The sequence below is a fragment of the Heteronotia binoei genome, chromosome 20, assembly GCF_032191835.1.
Source record: "Heteronotia binoei isolate CCM8104 ecotype False Entrance Well chromosome 20, APGP_CSIRO_Hbin_v1, whole genome shotgun sequence".
Classification (NCBI taxonomy): domain Eukaryota; kingdom Metazoa; phylum Chordata; class Lepidosauria; order Squamata; family Gekkonidae; genus Heteronotia; species Heteronotia binoei.
In genome coordinates this window covers 7,146,890-7,166,345 of record NC_083242.1, presented here as the reverse complement: position 1 = coordinate 7,166,345, position 19,456 = coordinate 7,146,890, and the positions used below count along the sequence as shown (strand labels likewise).

General features: G+C 45.6%; 1 protein-coding gene across 1 annotated transcript; it reads right to left on the bottom strand.

Moving 5' to 3' along the window:
- Window positions 1-819: 819 nt before the first annotated feature.
- On the bottom strand, window positions 820-14,690 carry EEF2KMT (eukaryotic elongation factor 2 lysine methyltransferase). Its single transcript, XM_060260456.1, has 8 exons — window positions 14,360-14,690; window positions 8,224-8,286; window positions 7,641-7,721; window positions 6,287-6,388; window positions 4,449-4,582; window positions 3,564-3,871; window positions 2,645-2,794; window positions 820-1,359 (listed from the first exon to the last, which is right to left on the bottom strand). Exons 1-8 carry the CDS (start codon window positions 14,486-14,488, stop codon window positions 1,259-1,261), a joined length of 1,068 nt encoding a protein of 355 aa, XP_060116439.1. The 5' UTR covers window positions 14,489-14,690; the 3' UTR covers window positions 820-1,258.
- Between the last annotated feature and the right edge of the window lie 4,766 nt (window positions 14,691-19,456).

Here is a 19,456-nt window from a genome sequence, read left to right as displayed (position 1 = left end):
TTCAGATAATGGTAGCACGCTTTGGATAATCGGGGCTGATTTAGGTTTGTGCTCCAAATGTATTCAAGAGAACACTGGATGTATCCACTGCATGTCAATGAGCAGAATGCAAACAATCACATGCTAAGTATTCCATAAAAGTAGTTTGAAAGCCAGGGCGTTTTCGCACTGACCTTACGCCGGAGCGACGTCCCTCTTCACCGCGCAGCGTCTGCACGGATTTCGCACTAATTGCTCCGCAGAACCCGGAAGAGCCGCAAAGTCCCGCGGCTTTTGCGTCGCAAATGTAAACTGGTAAACTCAGCAACTTATACCCTGCCAGCCTGTGCCACATTTTTAATCCTCTCCACTTCAGATTTTATCTCCCTCCTAGAAAGTTTCTAGACCATGTGGTTCTGTTAAATGGACACAAGCAGAGCCCAAAACCATATGAGCTTTAAGAAGGCAGTTAATGGTAGAGGTGAAAAGGATGATATTCGACATGGAGCCTAAGTTTCTGAGTTTATCTCAGTCCTCAAAATCTCAGATTTTTAAACTTTGGTCATACGAAGCTGTTTGATACTGTTACACCATTGGTCCATTTAGCTCAGGCTAGGTAACATGGACCACAGCTGGTGCCAGTGAATCCTAAGAAGTCTTTTCCATCTTTGGTACTGAGAATGCTCTACCAGGAGATGCCAGTAAATGGAGCTTGGTTGTAACAAACATGCTGTGCCATCAAAACATGGTCCTTTTTAAAGGACTTTAAAAAAGTTTCTAGCTCTTACGGTTCAGAGAAAATGTGACAGTTACAAAATAAAAGTAAAGAAGAAACCCACGTTTATAAAACAAACGACTTTAATTGAAGAACTTCCCTTTCACTCCAATTCCAAGTTTGGTATGTAAAGGAGCCAGTAGGACAATTCTTGAGAATTCATACATAGTAGATCAGTCAGTAATGGGCACACTGTGTGATTGCAAGAGGAACAAAATTTTATCCCCGTCTGCAAAATTCAGAAGAGACCAGTGTTCGTTTTAAGGAAACCCAGTCTGCCAGCCCTTCAGACAGGCTTGAAAGTTAAAAATCACAAACATCGTTAAACATTCCCTTGGCAAAGAGGATGACAACGTGAGTTTTGCCTTCTCCAGTGTGATGCGTTAAGCCACTCCTAAGGCACAAATACTGGAGCTATCCATTAAAATCAGAATGCAGGATGGTATCATCGTGTTCTAGAACTCAAATGTTTTCCTGGCTGAATTAGAATTCTGGGGGCTGGGCTTACAGAAGCAATTTTAGAATTGATATCTTTGCATTCTGATCGTAAGGCAAAAAGTTCTTCCGTAGCTCAGGGAGATCTTCCCATCTGATCCCGACTTGCTCTAGAAGAACAGAAAGAAAGGGAAGTGTTACACAACCAAGGCAGAAGAGTGTAGCTATTTCTACACTGGCTGCACCCAGGGGTGGAATTCTAGCAGGAGCTCCTTTGCATATTAGGTCACACCTCCCTGATGTAGCCAATCCTCCAAGAGCTTACAGGGCTCTTAGTACAGGGTCCAGAGATAGAATTCTAGCAGGGGCTGCTTTGCATATTAGGCCACACCTCCCTGATGTAGCCAATCCTCCAAGAGCTTACCAAAACGACCCTTGTAAGCTCTTGGAGGATAGGCTACATCAGGGTGTGTGGCCTATTATTTATTTATTTACATAATATTTATATCCCACCCATTCCATACAGACTCGAGGCAGCTAACAACATAAAACGAGACAGCAAACAAAACAGTATTAAAACAATAAAACAATCAAGATAAATGACAATGGTGTACTTCAGGCAGATCAGATAATATTTTCTTTCTCACGCGCACAGATCCTGGGCAGTTAGTAATCAAAGGGCGATGGATCCTGATGTGGTGGCAGCCCTCTCCTGTTAGATGTTCCCCAGAGAGTACTGAGGTCGGGAACTCAAAACCTTCTCACTATCCCTGGGCCAAAAGAAGTCCGCCTTAAATCGACTAGGGACAGGGCCTTCTCTGTTATGGCCCCTACATGGTGGAACCAGCTACCGGAGGAGGTGAGGGCCCTGAGGGACCTTATTCAGTTCCGCAGGGCCTATAAGACGACCCTCTTCCAGTTAGCTTACACCTAACTGATGGGAAACTAATGTAGCTTACCAGATTCTTGCTATTTATACTGTTATAAGGTTCGATGTTTTAAGGTTTTAAATGTTTTGACTGTTTAACTGCTTATATATTTAAATGTTATTTAATTTTTGTTTTATTATCTGTTGTGAGCCGCCCTGAGCCATCTTTATGGGAAGGGCGAGATATAAATCATAAATAAATAAAAATAAAAAAATGCTACATGCCATCTGAAACAGTTCAGTCTTGCAGGCCCTGTGGAACTGATAAATCCCGCAGGGAACTGATGGCTTCTGGGAGGGAGTTCCAAAGTATGCAAAGGAGCTCCTGCTAGAATTCCACGTCCAGGTGCACCCCTCCTGGAACTCCTTCCGGGAAGAAGCTGATGCTGAGAGGCGGCCAATTGTGTAGGCAGCTCACCGTACTTAGCAAATTGTTTCAATGCAGTCTTGCCCAGCCATATGGTCTCCCTCTACAGAGCACACCCATGGAGGCTGAAATCATGACATGCCTTGGAAGGGGTACTTACCAAGCACCCTTTGGAAATGGCTGTAAGTGTCCGGATTTCGAGACGTAGAGGCAATGTAGATTTCTGTGGGGTTTCCATCGTTGGTGCAAGCAGGTAGTTTCTGCAGCACAGCAACCAGGGACCGTGTTAGGTCTGGATCATACACCACGTCTAGTAGGGAAAGAGAGAAGACCAGAAAAAGGGCAATCGAAAAGACAAAGGGAGAAAGAGAGAGAATTTGGGAAAGACTTCTCTTTCCCCAAGATATTAGAGACTTGCTCCTACTCACAGCAAAGAAGAGTGAGCTAGCTAGATGGACCATGGAGAAGGTGGCTTCAAGTATTCATAATAAGGAACACTAGCAAACTTCTCATCTTTCCTTCTTCAACTTTAAAATCCCATTTTGTTCTTGCATCTTCCTTGTGCAAACTGAACATGCAAGTCTTTATTTGGGCAACATTTTCTCTCCCCCCCACTAAAACACATGTATATTTTAAGTGCATACAAATGTAAAGGAAAGTATTAAAAAAAATCTGAACAAATCAGGAATCTTGGCAACAAAAAAGGGGAGAAGAAGAAGAGTTGGCTTTATACCCTGCTCTTCACTACCCGAAGGAGTCTCACAGCGGCTTACAATCTCCTTCCCTTCCTCTCCCCACAACAGACACCCTGTGAGGCAGGTGGGGCTGAGAGAGCTCTGACAGCAACTGCTCATGACAGAACAGCTCTGAGAGAACTATGACTGACCCAAGGTCATCCAATTGGCTGCATGTGAAAGAGTGGGGAATCAAACCTGGCTTTCCAGATTAGAGTCCACCACTCATAACCACTATGCCACGACGGCCAATCCTGCTTAGCTTCTATGATTAGACTAGCCTGGGCCATCCAGGTCTCTTTCTTAAGTGACTGCAAAGTGGATTTCATCCAGCCTGGAGCTCACCTGCAGCAATGATAACATCTGCTTGAAATTTTGCAAGCTCTTCTTCTGTAACTGAATTCCAGTCAAGTTCTGCAACCGTTATGCTGGGACCCTGCAATTTGGCCAGCTCTGCCTCGCGATCTCTGCATTTCTCCCCGGCAAGACTGTAATGTTCACATTGCACAAAAAGGCCATTCAAGCGGATATTCTCCGACAGCTCTTCTAGAACACACTGGTGGTGATCGCTGAAGGTGTAAGCCCTGGGGCGGCAGGTTTTGCAGACTGTAATTCCTGTCAGGCCGATCCCACTCCCTAACTCCAAGATCCTCCTGAAAATCCAATAAATTGAATTTTGTTACATTTTGTTTACACCTCCTCCTCCCTTGCCTTCTTGAATCTCTTTGCTGTACTGCATTAAATTGTTGCATCCTGCCGATATTATTGACTTTGTGTTGTTGATTTCATAGTCTCTTTTTAATTTGTTTTCCTTTTCTGTTGTGGTATTGCACTCTGCCTTGGGAGTTTTGCATTCAGAAGTGGCTGAAGAGTAGCTGAAACGGAGCTGAAAGAGTAGCTCTTTCTCTGAAGAAGACCGAAGACTGCGGATTTACACCCTGCCCTTTTCTCTGAATCAGAGACTCAGAGCGGCTTACAATCTCCTCTGTCTTCCTCCCCCCCACAACAGACACCCTGTGAGGCAGGTGGGGCTGAGAGGGCTCTCACAGCAGCTGCCCCTTTAAGGACAACTCTTGAGAAAGCCATGGCTGACCCAAGGCCATTCCAGCAGCTGCAAGTGGAGGAGTGGGAATCAAACCTGATTCTCCCAGATAAGAGTCCACGCACTTAACCTCTACACCAAACTGGCTCTCCTCAAGCTTAGGTAAAGACAGATGTCAGATTCATTACCTGTTAGTGAAGACAAAAGGGTGTTCCAGGGCCCATTCAGCCAGGTAAAGACCAGCATCCCACGTGACGAGGCCTGTGGTCCCTTGTGAAATTATCGCCACATTTTCACGGATCGTCACAGCATCTCCTGAAGGCTGTAAAGAAAAATTATTGATACCACAAGCAATTATTTTAAAAATCATGTTGTTTGTTTCATTCAAAAGGCATGTGCATCCCTCTACTTCAGCTTCCCCCCCAAATATGGCTTTCCTTCATTTAGCGCATCATTATGCTACTCTTCCTCTATGGCAGGGGTGGCCAACGGTAGCTCTCCAGATGTTTTTTGCCTACAACTCCTATCAGCCCGTTGTAGGCAAAACATCTGGAGAGCTACCGTTGGCCACCCCTGCTCTATGGGATTTGCCAGTTCACCCTAGCAACCACCCTAGAAGGCAGATCAGGTTTGCCTGCAAGCTAAGTGACTGTTTCATTTCCCATGCCAGACTCTTTGTAGGCCAAGTTAAGAACCTCAGAAGAGCCCTGCTGGATCAGACCAGTGAAGGGTATAGAAGCCAAGGCCTTCCGCGGATAAGAACATCAGAAGAACCCTGCTGGATCAGACCAGTGAGGGTCCATCTAGTCCAGCATCCCATCTTACACAGCAGCTAGCCAGTTCCTCTGGAGGACCAACAACAGGGCACAGGGGCCAAGACCTTCATAAGAACATCAGAAGAGCCCTGCTGGATCAGACCAGTGAAAGTTCATCTAGTCCAGCATCCCATCTTACACAGCAGCTAGCCAGTTCCTCTGGAGGACCAACAACAGGGCACAGGGGCCAAGACCTTCATAAGAACATCAGAAGAGCCCTGCTGGATCAGACCAGTGAAGGTTCATCTAGTCCAGCATCCTTTCTCACACAATGGCCAACCAGTGGCCAGTCAATAACAGGGCATGGAAGTCAAGGCCTTCCCCTGATGTTGTTTCCTGGCTCTGGGATTTCAGAAGTTCAGTACCTCTGAATGTGAAGGCTCCCCTTAATCAGCATGGCTAGTAGCCACTGACAGACTTCTCCATGAATCTATTCAATTTACTCCTGTGGCCATCACTCCATCCTCTGGCACCAAGTTCCACGCTTTAGTCTCTCTTTTTTTTTGGTATGTGTGTGTATATTTGTGTGTGAAGAGCCCCCTAGCACAGAGTGGCAAGGTGCAGTATTGCAGTCCAAACTCTGCTCACAACCTGAGTTCGATCCCGGTGGAAGCTGGGTTCAGGTAACCGGCTCCAGGTTGACTCAGCCTTCCATCCTTCCGAGGTCGGTCAAATGAGTCCCCAGCTTGCTGAGGGAAAAGTGGAGATGACTGGGGAAGGCAATGGCAAATCACCCCGTAAAAAGTCTGCCGAGTTGGAAACGACTGGTGCTTCCACAGGGGGCTATCTTCACCTTTTTATTTGTGTGCCTATGTGTTTGAACCTGGAAGTCATGTTGACAACTGGTGGCTTACTCCTATGAAGGATATTTAGAGAGGTGGTGGAATAGAACCTGCCCCTGTCCTCTCGACTGGATATTTCAAGGAAATCTCCCATCCAAGTACTAAGCACAGTCAACCCTGCTGAGATCTGATGAGACCAAGCTTAGCTGGGCTATCCAGGTCAGGGCTCACATTTTAATCTTAACTGGCATTTTAAAATATGCTCCAGAAACATGTCACTGCTCTGACCTTAGGGGACAGAAACATATTTCAAGAGCAGATCAGACCAGGGGTGCCCAGATTTCTGCTTTGGAGGATGGTTAAGTGGCACAAAAGGCAGCTACACTGCATAAACGGCAGCCCAGAAAGCCAAGATTCCTTTAGATTTACCAGGATGTAGCTTTTGTAACAGTGTGTCGATGCTGCCGCATTTAAAACATCACCCAGCGCTTCGTATAGCTCATCCAGAGGCTCGTCTGTTGTACATTCGTGCTGCATGACAGACAGACATAAGTCAATTCGTGGCCTCATGACGTCACACAGAGAGCAGGGAGAGTTATAGAATTACACGCCCGTTTTATTTTTTTCCTCATAACAGAGAACATGGTGCAATTACCGAATAAACAGACTATGCTGAGGAGTGGGGGGAGCGATCGATATCCAGTGCTGCCCCAGTTAATGTTGCAGTCTTTGACCAAGCCCATGTTTTGTCCTACGGCCGCAGTTTGCTTGGGAAAGCCAGTGGCAGAATCACTCCCAGAGAGATTCTATCCAGAGCTTATTCTCCTAGAAAAATTCCATTCTATGGAGCAGCTAGGAGGCAGAGCCAAGTGAAACAAGGGGTAGATCATCTCCTTGCCTTGCCTCTAGTGCCCTCATGTGGGAGCTTTCCTTCTGTGGCAATGATATGGGCTTGGCACAAACCTAGGCTGTGTATGCTAGGAATTCTCCAACTGTGTGCTTGATAGTGTCACAGTACAGAAATGGTGCTGTTAGAAATACACTAATGGAAATTAGGTAATCACAGAGAGAGGAGGCTGCCTGTTGCATCCCTGCATGAGTTGCAAGGATATTTCTCAAAAAAGCAGTGGGCTGAGAATACTGAGTCATGCAGAAGCACAGGGGTGATTGGGTAAGGCTGCCTGTTTGTGGAAGACGGGGAATTTGTCCACTTAAAGATGCTCAAAGTAAGCATTTTGGTGTATGTGAGAGGGCAGTGCACCTCCACTATTAATGCTCACCATCTTAGGGTTGCCAGTCCCCAGGTCTGAGTGGGGGATTTCTTGGTTTTGGGGACTTCTCCCCACTGTGGCACAGCTGGCTGGCAGGGGAAACCCTGTCCCTAAACAGGGATGTTGCCAGGCAACGTCCCCGATGCAATGACATCACCCAGAAGTGACATCATCACATCACGAACACTCTGGTTTTGGGGCAAAAATCTACGGCAGGGCAGATGGAAACTGGACCATTTGCTGTCTGCTCTTTAGAAGTAGCTTAGAGACAGAGGGCAGGAAGGACGTGTTCTCTTCCCTGATGTCTGGTGAGGAAAGGGAGAGATGAGGAAGAAATAGATTGCAGACCACTTTCTTTTCCTCCAGTTTGAAGCCAAGGGTAGTTAGTGGATGGTAAGTACCACTGAGGAGTTTATGCCCCGAAGTCTACAATCTGGGTGTTACACAGACTTTCTCTTCCTGCCAAAACATATATCTGCAACCAAAAGTTGATCACTGAAAGTCTGTATTACCTTCCTTATGAGTTCTGATAAGAAGTGTCTCCTGTATTTCACTGAGGGGGGGTACTTCAAGCACAGTGGGTGAAGAACAGTCTGAAACAATTGAAGAAAGAATTGATTGAAGTCCATTAGAAAAAAAAATGGCCGTGTCCAAGCATCACAAGCAGACCAGAGCTTTCTTTCTCTTCAAAAGGATTTTGTGTGTCTATATGTGCTCATGTGCCTGGAATTCATGTTAACTTCTGGCAACTTCTACTGGGGCTACGACATTTTTCAGAAAGGTGGCTTCTATAGCCTGCCTTTGCATCCCAGCTCTCGTATTCCTTGGAGGTCTCCCTTCCAAGTACTTGCCAGGGTTTGCCCTGCTTAGCTTCTGAGATATGACAAGATCAGCCTGCCTGGATTATCCAGGTCAGGGTAAGCAGATGGGAATGTTTGTTACGAGAAGAACCCAAGATTATTCTTTGGTTCACACGTCCTGTTCCATCTCCTTGTACACAGAATTAAAAAGTGACGCTCAGAAGCTGAAAGATTCTGCTTGGCGACAAATCAGAGATGTAGAGAAATATTTGATAAACAACAGGTTTCTTTTTACCTTCTGCAAAACTGCCAGCAACAGTGAGGAATCTTTTGTATTTGACAAGGTCTGTTCAAGATCCTATAATGCAAAATACAGAATGGTCAGAAAAACAATAGTAACTGACGAAGGAGTAGGAGTTTGGAATTCAGATTCCGCCTCAGCAATGGACTCGCTTTGCGGAGTTAGGTGAGTGATCTGTTCTCTGTCTGTAAAATGGGACGACAGCCTACTGTGGTGAAGAACTGCATGGAAAATGGAACAGAGTGAAAGGCATCGTAGAAGAAGCAGTGCTGATTTTGGAGAAAAAGAGGGTAATTGCATATTTAGGTCATGGGCATAAATTCATAGGGTCTTTCTGTACATCAGCGTTGACTCAAACATGCAGAGGGGACAAGGGTGCCATGGATTCAGTACAGGTGAGTATATAGGGTCTAATAAAGTGAAGTGTTACTCTTGAAGAATACAGGAAACAGAAAAGAAACAGTCCTTGGCTTTCTTCTTTTCCTCTCACTCTGTCATTTGTCTTCTCTTCCTTTACTCATTTATTCAGCTAACCAACCTAGCTAAGAAACAGTCCTTGGCTTTCTTCTTTTCCTCTCACTCTGTCATTTGTCTTCTCTTCCTTTACTCATTTATTCAGCTAACCAACCTATAAGCCTGCCTTGCCCCCAACATGTTAGGATCTAAAGCAGGTAATAATTCGCATGAGCAAATATAAGTCACAAAATACCAGCCAGCAAAGGCATGAAAATCCAGTGCCTTTCCTAGAAAGTTCGCAGCACCTTCTTAACCTGTTTGCCTTAGCTGCAAAGGTTTTTCCTGTACTAAAAAAAAAAGTACTTAAAAATACCAAACTGCTGGTTTCTATGAGAGGAATCCCCCCAGCCTTGCTGAGCCTTTCGAATCCTGAGCCACCACAAAATGGCTGCCACATCAGCAGGCAACACCAAATAGCATCTGCGAGGGAAAGAGATGGGGTTTTGGTTTAAAGTTTTTCAACAACAGGGAGGGTTTGCATTCTGCCTCGCCACGGGGATAGACGGCCAAGCCCAGCGATCAAAAGCAGTCTCTCGGCTGAGGCCTCAAGATGACCAACTGCTTGAAGAAAAAAAAAAAACACCGTCCCTTTTAATAGGTAGCTGTGTTGGTCTGAAGAAACAAAACAAACTTTGAGTCCAGTGGCACCTTTAAGACCAGCAATATTTAATTCTGGTTATAAGATTTATAACCGGTAAACTTATATCCAGAATTAAACTTGGTTGGTCTTCAGGGTGCCACTGGATGCAAACTTTGCTCAGCCTGCCCCTTTAATAGTGGCTTCATGGGCTGTTATTTACCAGGTGATACCGTTTACCTCATCAGCACGGAAAAGCTTCAGCTTCCCATTTCCACACCTTAAGCTTCAATTAAGAGCACATTGGGCTCCAGGCTTGATGGCAACCTGGGTTAATGATGCCACTGTCGTGCACCTGTCTGCAGTGAGCTCAGTTCTTAGTCAGTCAGGCATAGCCGAAAACTCCCTCATTTCCGCTCCCTGCTCCTCAAAAGCCTCTTGAGTTTTATCCCTGTGGAAAAGACAACCTTGGTATTCTGCGTAAAGGCCGACCAAGTGTTAGGGGAAGTGAGTAAAGAACAGTTATAAGTGGAAGGAGGAAGAAATCTTTCTGAAGGATTCAGAGAGGTGAAAATGCTGAGGTAAAAACCGTGTAGTTTGCCTTCCTGCATTATTTCCAAAGGCTACAATGAAGGCCAGGTTTCTTGTTTTTAAGGCAGCCTGAGGAGTAATGAATACTGATATTTTTTATTTATTTATTTATTTTATTTAGTAGGCTTTATATTCCACCCTTTCCCGTAAACGGGCTCAAGACGGATCGCAACATACAGCGATCACAATACAAACCTACAATTCAGAGTTAAAACAAGACATTAAAATTAAACAGGAACAATAAGACAATAAGCAAAGCGATAAATAAATGAGAGGCTGAAGGCTATCGGCCTGGCGACTGTATAAGGCAAGAAACAAAATGGCAGTCAGGGTGGACTGAAGAATGGCTACTGGTGATAAGAAGATGGTCAGCGGAGGGAAGAAGGCTTCCGTCCTAGAGTCTTCAGACAATATTAACTCAAAATTCAGAAAAAAAAAAAACAACTGCCACAAGAAGCAATGATTGTTTCTTCAGTATCCAAAGCATTCGAGGGAAAGCCAGAACCGGAAGGAGTCTCTCTCTGGAGTACACCAAATGAAGTGCCTTGTAAGTACTAACTTGAGGTGGAGAGAAATTAAGTATTGGAACTTAATTAAGGGAGTGAATTAGAAAAAGGGATGGCTGTTTCCATTAGTCACAGTAACTTTTAATCATTAGATAATGCATACATGTATTTTTGATAATATTTAGGTCTCAGATAGTTTTTAGTAGTTGGTCCGCAGCTAACTTTTTTGCTGATTGACTCAATTCTTTTGGGTTAAACCCCCCCCCCCTTTTTTTTCTTTCTTTACTATTTGGATGGGAGATCTCCAAGGAAGTCTACAGTCACTACTCAAGAGACAGGCAACGGCAAACAACCTCTGAATGTCTCTTGCCTTGCAAATCTTACAGGGGTCGCCTTCTACCACCAATCCTATTACATTGCTTATCGGATGTCTGATCCTGCTGGTTATATTGACTTACATGGTGTGACCTCCTTTGAGTCTTATTGAGAGAGGTGGGCTATTGACAACTTAAAACCATTGCAAGATAGCCTCTCTCTTGCATAGCTCCACCCTCAGTTCAGTACTGTTTATTTATTCCATTCGATTTATATCCTGCCCTACCCCACCGAAGCGGGCTCAGGGCGGCTGTTGCAACCAGTGTTCCCTCTAGGCTGAGTTAGTGTAAGCTAGCTCACAGATTTTTAGCCTCCAGCTCACAAATTTTTGTCTTAGCTCAGGAAAGATGACCCCGGAGCACAATAATTTATGCACTAGCTCACAACTTTAATGCCAGTAGCTCACAAAGTAGAATTTTTGCTCACAAGACTCTGTAGCTTAGAGGGAACATTGGTTGCCACCAATGTTCCCTCTAAGATACAGAGTCTTGTGGGCAAAAATTCTACTTTGTGAGCTACTGGCATTAAAGCTGTGAGGTATAGCGTAAATTAGTTTACTCTGGTGCCATTTTTCCTGAGCTAAGACAAAAATGTGTGAGCCGGAGGCTAAAAATCTGTGAACTAGTGCATGCTAACTGAGCTTAGAAGGAACACTGGTTGCAATCATGGCAGAATTTTGGACAAGTGAAGTAGAACAATGGGAACAGCTAAACTTCTTTACCCAAAGAGTAATTACCATGCGGAATTCACTGCCACAGGAAGTGGCGGTGGCTGCAAGCAGACAGTTTCAAGAGGGGATTGGATAACAATATGGACCAGAGGCCCATCAGTGTCTATTAGTCACAAGGTATAGATGGAACACTTTATCTGAGGCAGTGATGCTCTATCATCTTGATGCTTAGGGGGAGGGTTTCTGGAGTTTTGGCCCCACTGGTGGGCCTCCTGAAGGCACCTGGGTTTTGGCCACTGCGTGACACAATGTGTTGGACTGGATGGGCCATTGGCTTGATCCAGCATGGCTTCTCTTATGTTCTTATGGTTAGCTGCTGGTGTAAACCTAGGAAGATCTGAGTTTGAATCTCTACTGACATTACTCTGAGCCTGCTATACCCTACTTCTTGGGGAAACTATGAAATAGGAAAGGAAGATGATCCTGTAATCCCTCCCCACCCCATCTCCTTGCAGGAAGGAATAGGGTTGAAAGAAAGAATGAGATGCTATACCGGGGTGGCCAAACTGTGGCTCGGGAGCCACATGCGGCTCTTCCATACATATTGTGTGGCTCTTGAAGCCCCCACTGCCCTATTGGCCAGCTTAGAGAAGGCATTTGTCTCTTTAAATCACTTCTCCAAGCCAAGCTACCTGGCAGCTTGGAGAATGAATTTAAAGTTGCTTTCTTTCTATCTCTCCCTCCCTCCCTCCTATGTACTTTCCTCCCTCCCTGTTTTGTGGCTCTCAAACATTTGATGTTCATGTCTTTCGGCTCTCAGACATCTGACGTTTATTTTATGTGGCTCATAAGTTAAGTAAGTTTGGGCCCCCCGTGCTATACTATCAAGAGGATTTTGCTGCTCAGCTCAGTTGGAAAAACAAGAGCAGACTAAGCAAAATAAATTAAGCAGAGAGATCTTTAATTCTATGCACCACTCGCTTATGTATCAGTGGCTGCTGCAACGTTGTTCTGCTTTAGATTCTGCTGGAAATCTCCCGGTGGATTGCGTTGCTGAAATTAACTTTGTGCTCTAAATCACAAAACGCAACTGACAAATGAGCTGAAATGCCCGGCAATGAACGGTTGAGGGAAGCAGAAATCAGCCCCAATCATTTTACTTCAAATTGACCTTTTTTAGAATTTGCATATGGCCAATTTGTAAGGTTGACTCTATGGTATTATACCCCACTGAAGTCCCACACCAACCTTTACCCCCCAAAGCTCCGGGTATTTCTCAAACTGGCAATCCTACCTACAACCAAGCCTTGGTGGATCAAACTTGGAAATGCTGAGACTGAAACCCAAGTTAGATGGTGTGTGTTCCACTTCTTTCTTATTTTGTGGGGCACAGTTGTACGTGCAGATTTTTGATCATACTGTACTGCTTCCTATGGAAAATTTGTACAGGGTGGGGTTCTTCTCAGGTTCTCCCTCTTTGCTGTATCCCATGGAAAATTGTGAATCTGCACACCTTTACAGTAGCTTGAGTTGCACCCACTATTGTACTTGTGGCTGGGCCAGAATTTGGACTGTGGACTCCGAGCTAACAATCCTGGCACCCTTACCAAACAGTTTGAGTTTTTTTATTTTTATTTATTTTATTTATTTGGTGACTTCTATCCCGCCCTTCCCACAAGTGGCTCAGGGCGGCTTACAACGACAATAAAACAATGAAACAGTAAAATCAGAGCAAGTTATTACATTTAAATCAGACAATTAAAAAAATTGGAATTTGAGGCAACTAAGTGGCAACATAGTTGTATATAAGATAAGGCGTGAGTACTGCATATTATACAGAATAAGATGGTGCAATTATTAGAAATGTGTATTTGTAAGCCAAAGTAAGCGTTATAAAGAGGTAGAATGTTATAAGAGACAAAATGGAAGATATAAATTGTAAATGATATACAGATTGAGAATAGAATTAGATGCGTTCGTAATAAGAAAATGTAAGCAAGAGAGACATTTGTTCTCCTCTCCAACCCTGATTTTCCCATATCTCCCTGTATGACTCTTCCCATCCCCCTTTTCCTGTATCTGAAATTCAACAAACTTTTAATTTGCAAAAACAAAAAAACCCAACATGGTGGATTGGCTAGTGTTGCATGAAGCCAAGGGGGACCCTGATTAACGAGGCGAGGGACTTCCCATCAGGACAGCAGCCCGCAGAAAAGCATTTACACCCTTCTGTCCTCCCCATTGATCCAGTCCTTCTCACCAACACTCAAGTTGAGAGGAGACATGAGAGGAGCTTCTAGATCAGACCAAATAGTCCAGCATCCCTGTCTCACAGTGGCCAGCCAGTTCCTCGGGGCGGGGGGAGAGTGACAACAGGGTAGAGAGGCTGAGGCCTCCCCCTGATTTTAAGAACACCAGAAGAGCCCTGCTGGATCAGACCATTGAATGTTCATCTAGTCCAGGAGTGGCCAAGCTTGCTTAACCTAAGAGCCGCATAGAATAAATGTCACATGTCTGAGGGCTGCAAAGGCAGGCAGGAAGGAAACAGATGGTGGAAGGGAGCGGTGGAAAGAGAGCAACTTTAACTTGACATGCGTTCTCCGAGCCGCCAGCTGGCTTGGGTTGGAGAATTGAAATGCCTTTTCCAAGCCGGCCAATGGGGTCTTCGAGAGCCACAGTTTGACCACCCCGTTATAACCCGGCAGGCTGTAATGCCGCTGAGACGTGCACTTTTGCAGTACTGTCGCTCATGAGCCTCTCTCCAAAATGCAAAACCAGACCACGCGCGCCGCCGTTTCCCAAGGCTGGCGGTGGAGAAGACATGACGCCGTGCCCCCCCCCCCCCTGCAAATCTGCACAGCTCTGGCCTTCCGAGCAGGCCCCCACGCAGCTCACCTCCCAGGGCAGCTGGGCCACTCGCCTTCCGGCCAGGAAGCCGCGCTGGAAGGCCAGCTCCAGCCGCTCCTCCGCCGGGGCCTCCTCCTCTTCCACCGGCTGCTTTTCCGCCATCGGCTCCTCCTCCATGCGCTCTCCGCGGGCCGCCCCAAGCCGCACCTCCCTCCCCGGCTGCTGCTGCGCTGGCCTTCCTGGGGGGGGGGGGGGGGGGGAGGGGAGGAAATAAAGGGGTTTTTTTGCGGGGGGGGTGACCTAGAATTTCAGGGGTTCCTTGTTTGCATGCGCAGAACGAACCAGATTCAGGCTGGGAAGAGAGCACGTGTAGAGTGACTAGCTGCAGGCAAAAGTCCTTTCCACTGTTGGAAGGGGAATTTGCAAAGGGAGCAGTTCTGTGTCTGCGGCGGGCGGGTTACAGTTTCCTTTGAGCGTGTGCAGGGTGCCCGCCTGCCCCGTGTCTACCTTGTATTTGTGGTTAGCGAGAAGGCAGCTTTTCAGAGATTAGATTCCTGGTGAGCAGGGGTCGTTTTGTAGAAAAAAATCGGTGGTGGACTTTATTAGCATATGCTGCCTCCTCACCAGCTAAAAGCAACCTGACGCAAGAAAGAAGAGCCCCAGACGAGTGAGGCCTGCTTGGGCTGGCTAGACATCCAGCCAGCCCAAGCAGACCTCGCTCACCTGGGGCTCTCCTTGGCTGCCTCCCCCACCAGTCAAAAGGCCAGCAAGCCACCCGCCACCCAAAATCACATATGTGGAGAAAGGTTGGTGTGGGCTTCTTCAGGGGTTAATGAGGGCTGCTGGGAGTGTGGCAAAGCCCCTGGTGGCTGGCTGGCTGCCCGCTCTCCTAATCCAGGGATTGTTATGCAGCTGTACCTACTATTCAATGGACAAGGTAGGTTGGGAGGAAGAGGGGGAGCCCTTAGAAAGGTTCAGGAGCTGTGCTCCTGTGAGCTCCTGCTGGTGGGTAAGTCTATCAGCGACTCCTAGTCCTGGTGATTGAGGGGAACCTCCACAGTCAGAGGCAATAATCCTATGAATCCCAGAGCCAGGAGGCAACCTCTGGGGAAGGCCTGAGGAACTGGTTGGCCGACTGTGCTGGAAAGGATGCTGGACTAGGTGGACCACTGGTCTGATCCAGCAGGGATCTTCTGATGTTCTTGTACTTTCTCTTTCTTGCCTCTAGGGTAGCGAAGGAATGCAATCCAATTCAAAATAGTACTGTGTTCTTTTAAATTCATAAAAGTCATTGGGTGTATTTCACTCTGTTTATGTCCTGCCTTTCTTCATAACGGGAATCTAAAACAGCTTACAGCTTCTCCACTGCTTGGTCCTCATGACAGCTCTGTGAGCAGTGTTCCCTCTAAGCTGAGTTAGTGTGAGCGAGCTCACAGGTTTTTAGCCTCCAGCTCACACATTTTGTCTTAGCTCAGGAAAAATGGCCCCAGAGCAAACTAATTTATGCAGCAGCTCACAACTTTAATGCTAGTAGTTCACAAAGTAGAATTTCTGCTCACAAAATTCCACAGCTTAGGGGGAACATTTGCCTGTGAGGTAGGTTCGGCTGAGAGTGTGGGATTGGCCCAAGGTCACCCAGCAAGCTTCTATGGCATGAATGGAGATTTGAACCCAGTCCTAGTTTGACACTTTAAACCAGGGATGTTGAACTCATTTGTTATGAGGGCGGGATCTGACATAAATGAGACCTCGACGGGACGGGCCATGTCGGGTCAGGGCCATGTGTGTACTTATTTAAGATTAGGTAGCAGAGATATACATTTTATAAAGAACACAGACAAACACAAATATATATTTTTAAGAACTTAAAACATGTTTAAAACGTTAATGCTCATAGGTGTTAAAGGTGCTTTCTTTGTATGTCTCCCATGGGATCCTGGGAACTGGGCAAAGGAAGCTCTGGCTCTTTCCTTCCTTCCCCAAGGATTTGGGGTGGAGGGTGGGGGAAGAAGCCTCAGTCAATAGAAGGAAGAGAAGTTTGGCTCAGTAGCTCTGCTGTGCAATTGAGCAAGCCTGGCAAAGCAAGCTGTTATGCAGAAGGAAGCAAGATATAGGAAGAAGGAAGCAGATGACAGCCAATTGCATGGGGGCCTGATTCAGCCCCTGAACTACATGTTTGACACCCCTGCTTTAAACCACTATGCCACACTGGTGCAGGATTGCAGTGTTTGTCCTCATTCCCAACTGTAACCATATACCCCCCCTCTCTATGCCTGTATAATTCTTTTGTTCTACTGTGCCTTTCCTTATTGCCTATTTTACATTGTAAACTCTTATCATACACAAATATTGGTTTGCAAGACTGTAGTTTATAATGAAGAACTGCAGATTTATGCCCCACCCTTCTCTCTGAATCAGAGACTCAGCGGCTTACAATCTCCTATATCTCCCCCCCCCCCAACAACAGACACCCTGTGAGATGGGTGGGGCTGAGAGAGCTCTCACAGCAGCTGCGCTTTCAAGGACAACCTCTGCCAGAGCTATGGCTGACCCAAGACCATTCCAGCAGGTGCAAGTGGAGGAGTCGGGAATCAAACCCGGTTCTCCCAGCTAAGAGTCCATGCACTTAACTGCTACACCAAACTGACTCTCTAAACTGTGCTTTGACTAATGACTGTCTTTGTTCCTTCTTTCCTTGGGCCCTTCAATAATGAAAATTAGAAACCTGGCAGAGTGATAAAATATACAACACTCGTAGGAAACACATTCTGTTTGTTGTTTTCTTAAAATCTCTGTCTCCTTTTCTTCCGTGGGGAGTGCAAGCAAGCAAATAAAGGCATTAAGAGCAACTAAATTTAGCAACTTTGATTTCTGGCCTCCCAAAAGGACTACACTGGCAGAGATCAAATTGTTGCTCTCCTTATTTTGGTTCTTCATTATTGCTGTCAGGGACACTTTCTCAAAAGTTTGTCTGTGTCGTGGGTGCAGCTCCACAGTGGAACAAAAACAAACTATTTTTTTTTGGCCCAAATTCCACATATGTTAAATGAATACAATGTGGCCTATGCATACAGCAAACAAAAATACTTGCAAGTAAAACAAACAAACTAGGATACTGGGGAGAAACATTCTTGGCAAGAAATTGCTGCAGTCCCATTTTCTTGCAAGTTTTGTTTCCTTGCCCCTTCCTGGAGGCTGACGGAGCAGTAATTGCTGGAATCTGTAGAATGGGGCAGGTTTGCAGCATTTCTGACAGTGCCAACATAACACAGAATTGGTCATTTATTAATTTCATTTACTTCCTTTATCTCTGCTGTTCTCCCCCAGTGGGAACTAAAGCGGCTTACATCCTCCTCCTCTTCTCTGTTTTGTCATCACAACAACCCTGTGAGGTAGGATAGGTGGAGAGTGTGTAACTGTCCCAAGGTCACCCAGTAAGCTTCCATAGCAAAGTAGGGATTTGAGCCTGGGTCTCCCAGATTCTAATCTGACACTTTAACCACTGCACCACACTCTGGCAGGCTGGTTTGCCCTTCCCTATGTGTCAAGCATCTGTCCTGGAGAATACAGTTTCCTTCAGGTGAAAGCTCATGTTCCATAAACATAACTAAGCTTCCTGTCCCACTCAGCGTTCTTACAAAACTGTTCACCAGGAATGAAGCCGACAGAGGTTTAGTGTCTGGGAAGAAAAAAATAATAGAAAATAATGTCTTAGGACAGGAGATTGGATAGCTTGACTCCAGTTTTGGGCAGAATTTACCAGCAAGTTTAGTTCTATTCATCTAGGGCTTAATCAAGACCAAGGTTGTCTTTCCCCCTAAAGGTGTTAAACTGGAATGGCAAAACTGTAAAAATTGTGTAACTATTGCTTCTGAGACCAGTCAGTGAGCTTATTTATTATACCCGAGTCGGTCTTGAACTTTCCGTAGACGCTAAAGTGACTAAACAGAGGCTATCGTACTTTGGTCCCATGAGAAGATGAGGCTCACTGGAAAAGACAATGGAAGAAAAAATTGAAGGCATTACAAAAAGGGGAAAACCCACTGTGAGAGGGGCAGATTTAATTAAGGAAGCCACGGTCCTCAGTTTGCAGGATTTGAGGAAGGCTGTTCATGGTGATAGGTTATGGAAGACATTAATTAATTGCCGTAAATTGGAAATGACTTAATGGCACTTAACAAATCCACAGTTTGGGTTATCCTTGGTTTGGGGGCAATTTGCATCCAAATCAAAGACTTTTTGCATTGCCAGAATCTGTCTCTCTTGGTATTCAAAAACATCATACTAGTGTGCTTTTTAAAAAGTGAAACAAAATGTTACATCTTGGCTAGAAATATCACAGCTGACGGTTTTTTAAAAAGAGATTTCATACCGCCAACCCTGAGAAAGCTGTTTATGAAAAGCCTATTGCCTTCCCATTTCACAGTCCACAAAACCGGCAACAAAGCATATGTGCCATCTTTGAAGATATGCTTTGAATGGGCGCCTTCCGTTGCCACTTGCGCAGATCGCTGCGGCTCCTGACAGATTGTCCAAGACGTTCCAGGATGCTTTTTTTTACCAGAGGTAGATGATACGCTTAATAAAACATCTGCTATGCTGTTGTTAATTAGGAACTGAACAAGTTTGTTATGCAAATGTATGAAGAACTCCCAGCTACATATATAAAGATATTTTTTCATGCTTGAGGTGTCAAATGCTGAATCTGATGTAATGTACCACCCATTGGCTTCGTTGGGTAGGGTTGCCAGGGTTTGGAAACTTGGGGGAGGGGTTGGGGAGGGGCGAGATCTCAGCAGCCCTAGAGTTCTATTCCCCCCCCCCCTCCCAGCAGCAATTTTCTGCCAGGGAACTGCTCTTGATCATCTGCAAATCAATTGTAAGAGGGGGGTCTTTGGGATCTGTTATTTTGGGAGATGAAGGAAAGAGGAGTCCTTTTATTGACTCTTTCCACACTGTGCATAAGTTTATAAATCTTTACCATGTTCCAGTTGTAGGGACACCAGGTTCCACCTTGCTCTAGGTGGGGACGATCCTCACGCATGCTTTGCGCACGGGGCGAGATGACATCACCCAGAACTGACGTCATCACACCAGGCACATTGTATGGGGGGCACTCTAGCAATTTGGGTTTAAAACTCTATG

Excerpts from the sequence above, each read along its gene's own strand:
- EEF2KMT (XM_060260456.1), bottom strand. The coding sequence starts at position 14,488 with ATGGAGGAGGAGCCGATGGCGGAAAAGCAGCCGGTGGAAGAGGAGGAG. Across the intron at positions 8,287-14,359 it reads TGGCCCAGCTGCCCTGGGAG|GATCTTGAACAGACCTTGTC; the intron begins GTGAGCTGCGTG and ends TTTGCATTATAG. Across the intron at positions 2,795-3,563 it reads AGATGTTATCATTGCTGCAG|ACGTGGTGTATGATCCAGAC; the intron begins GTGAGCTCCAGG and ends TTTCCCTACTAG.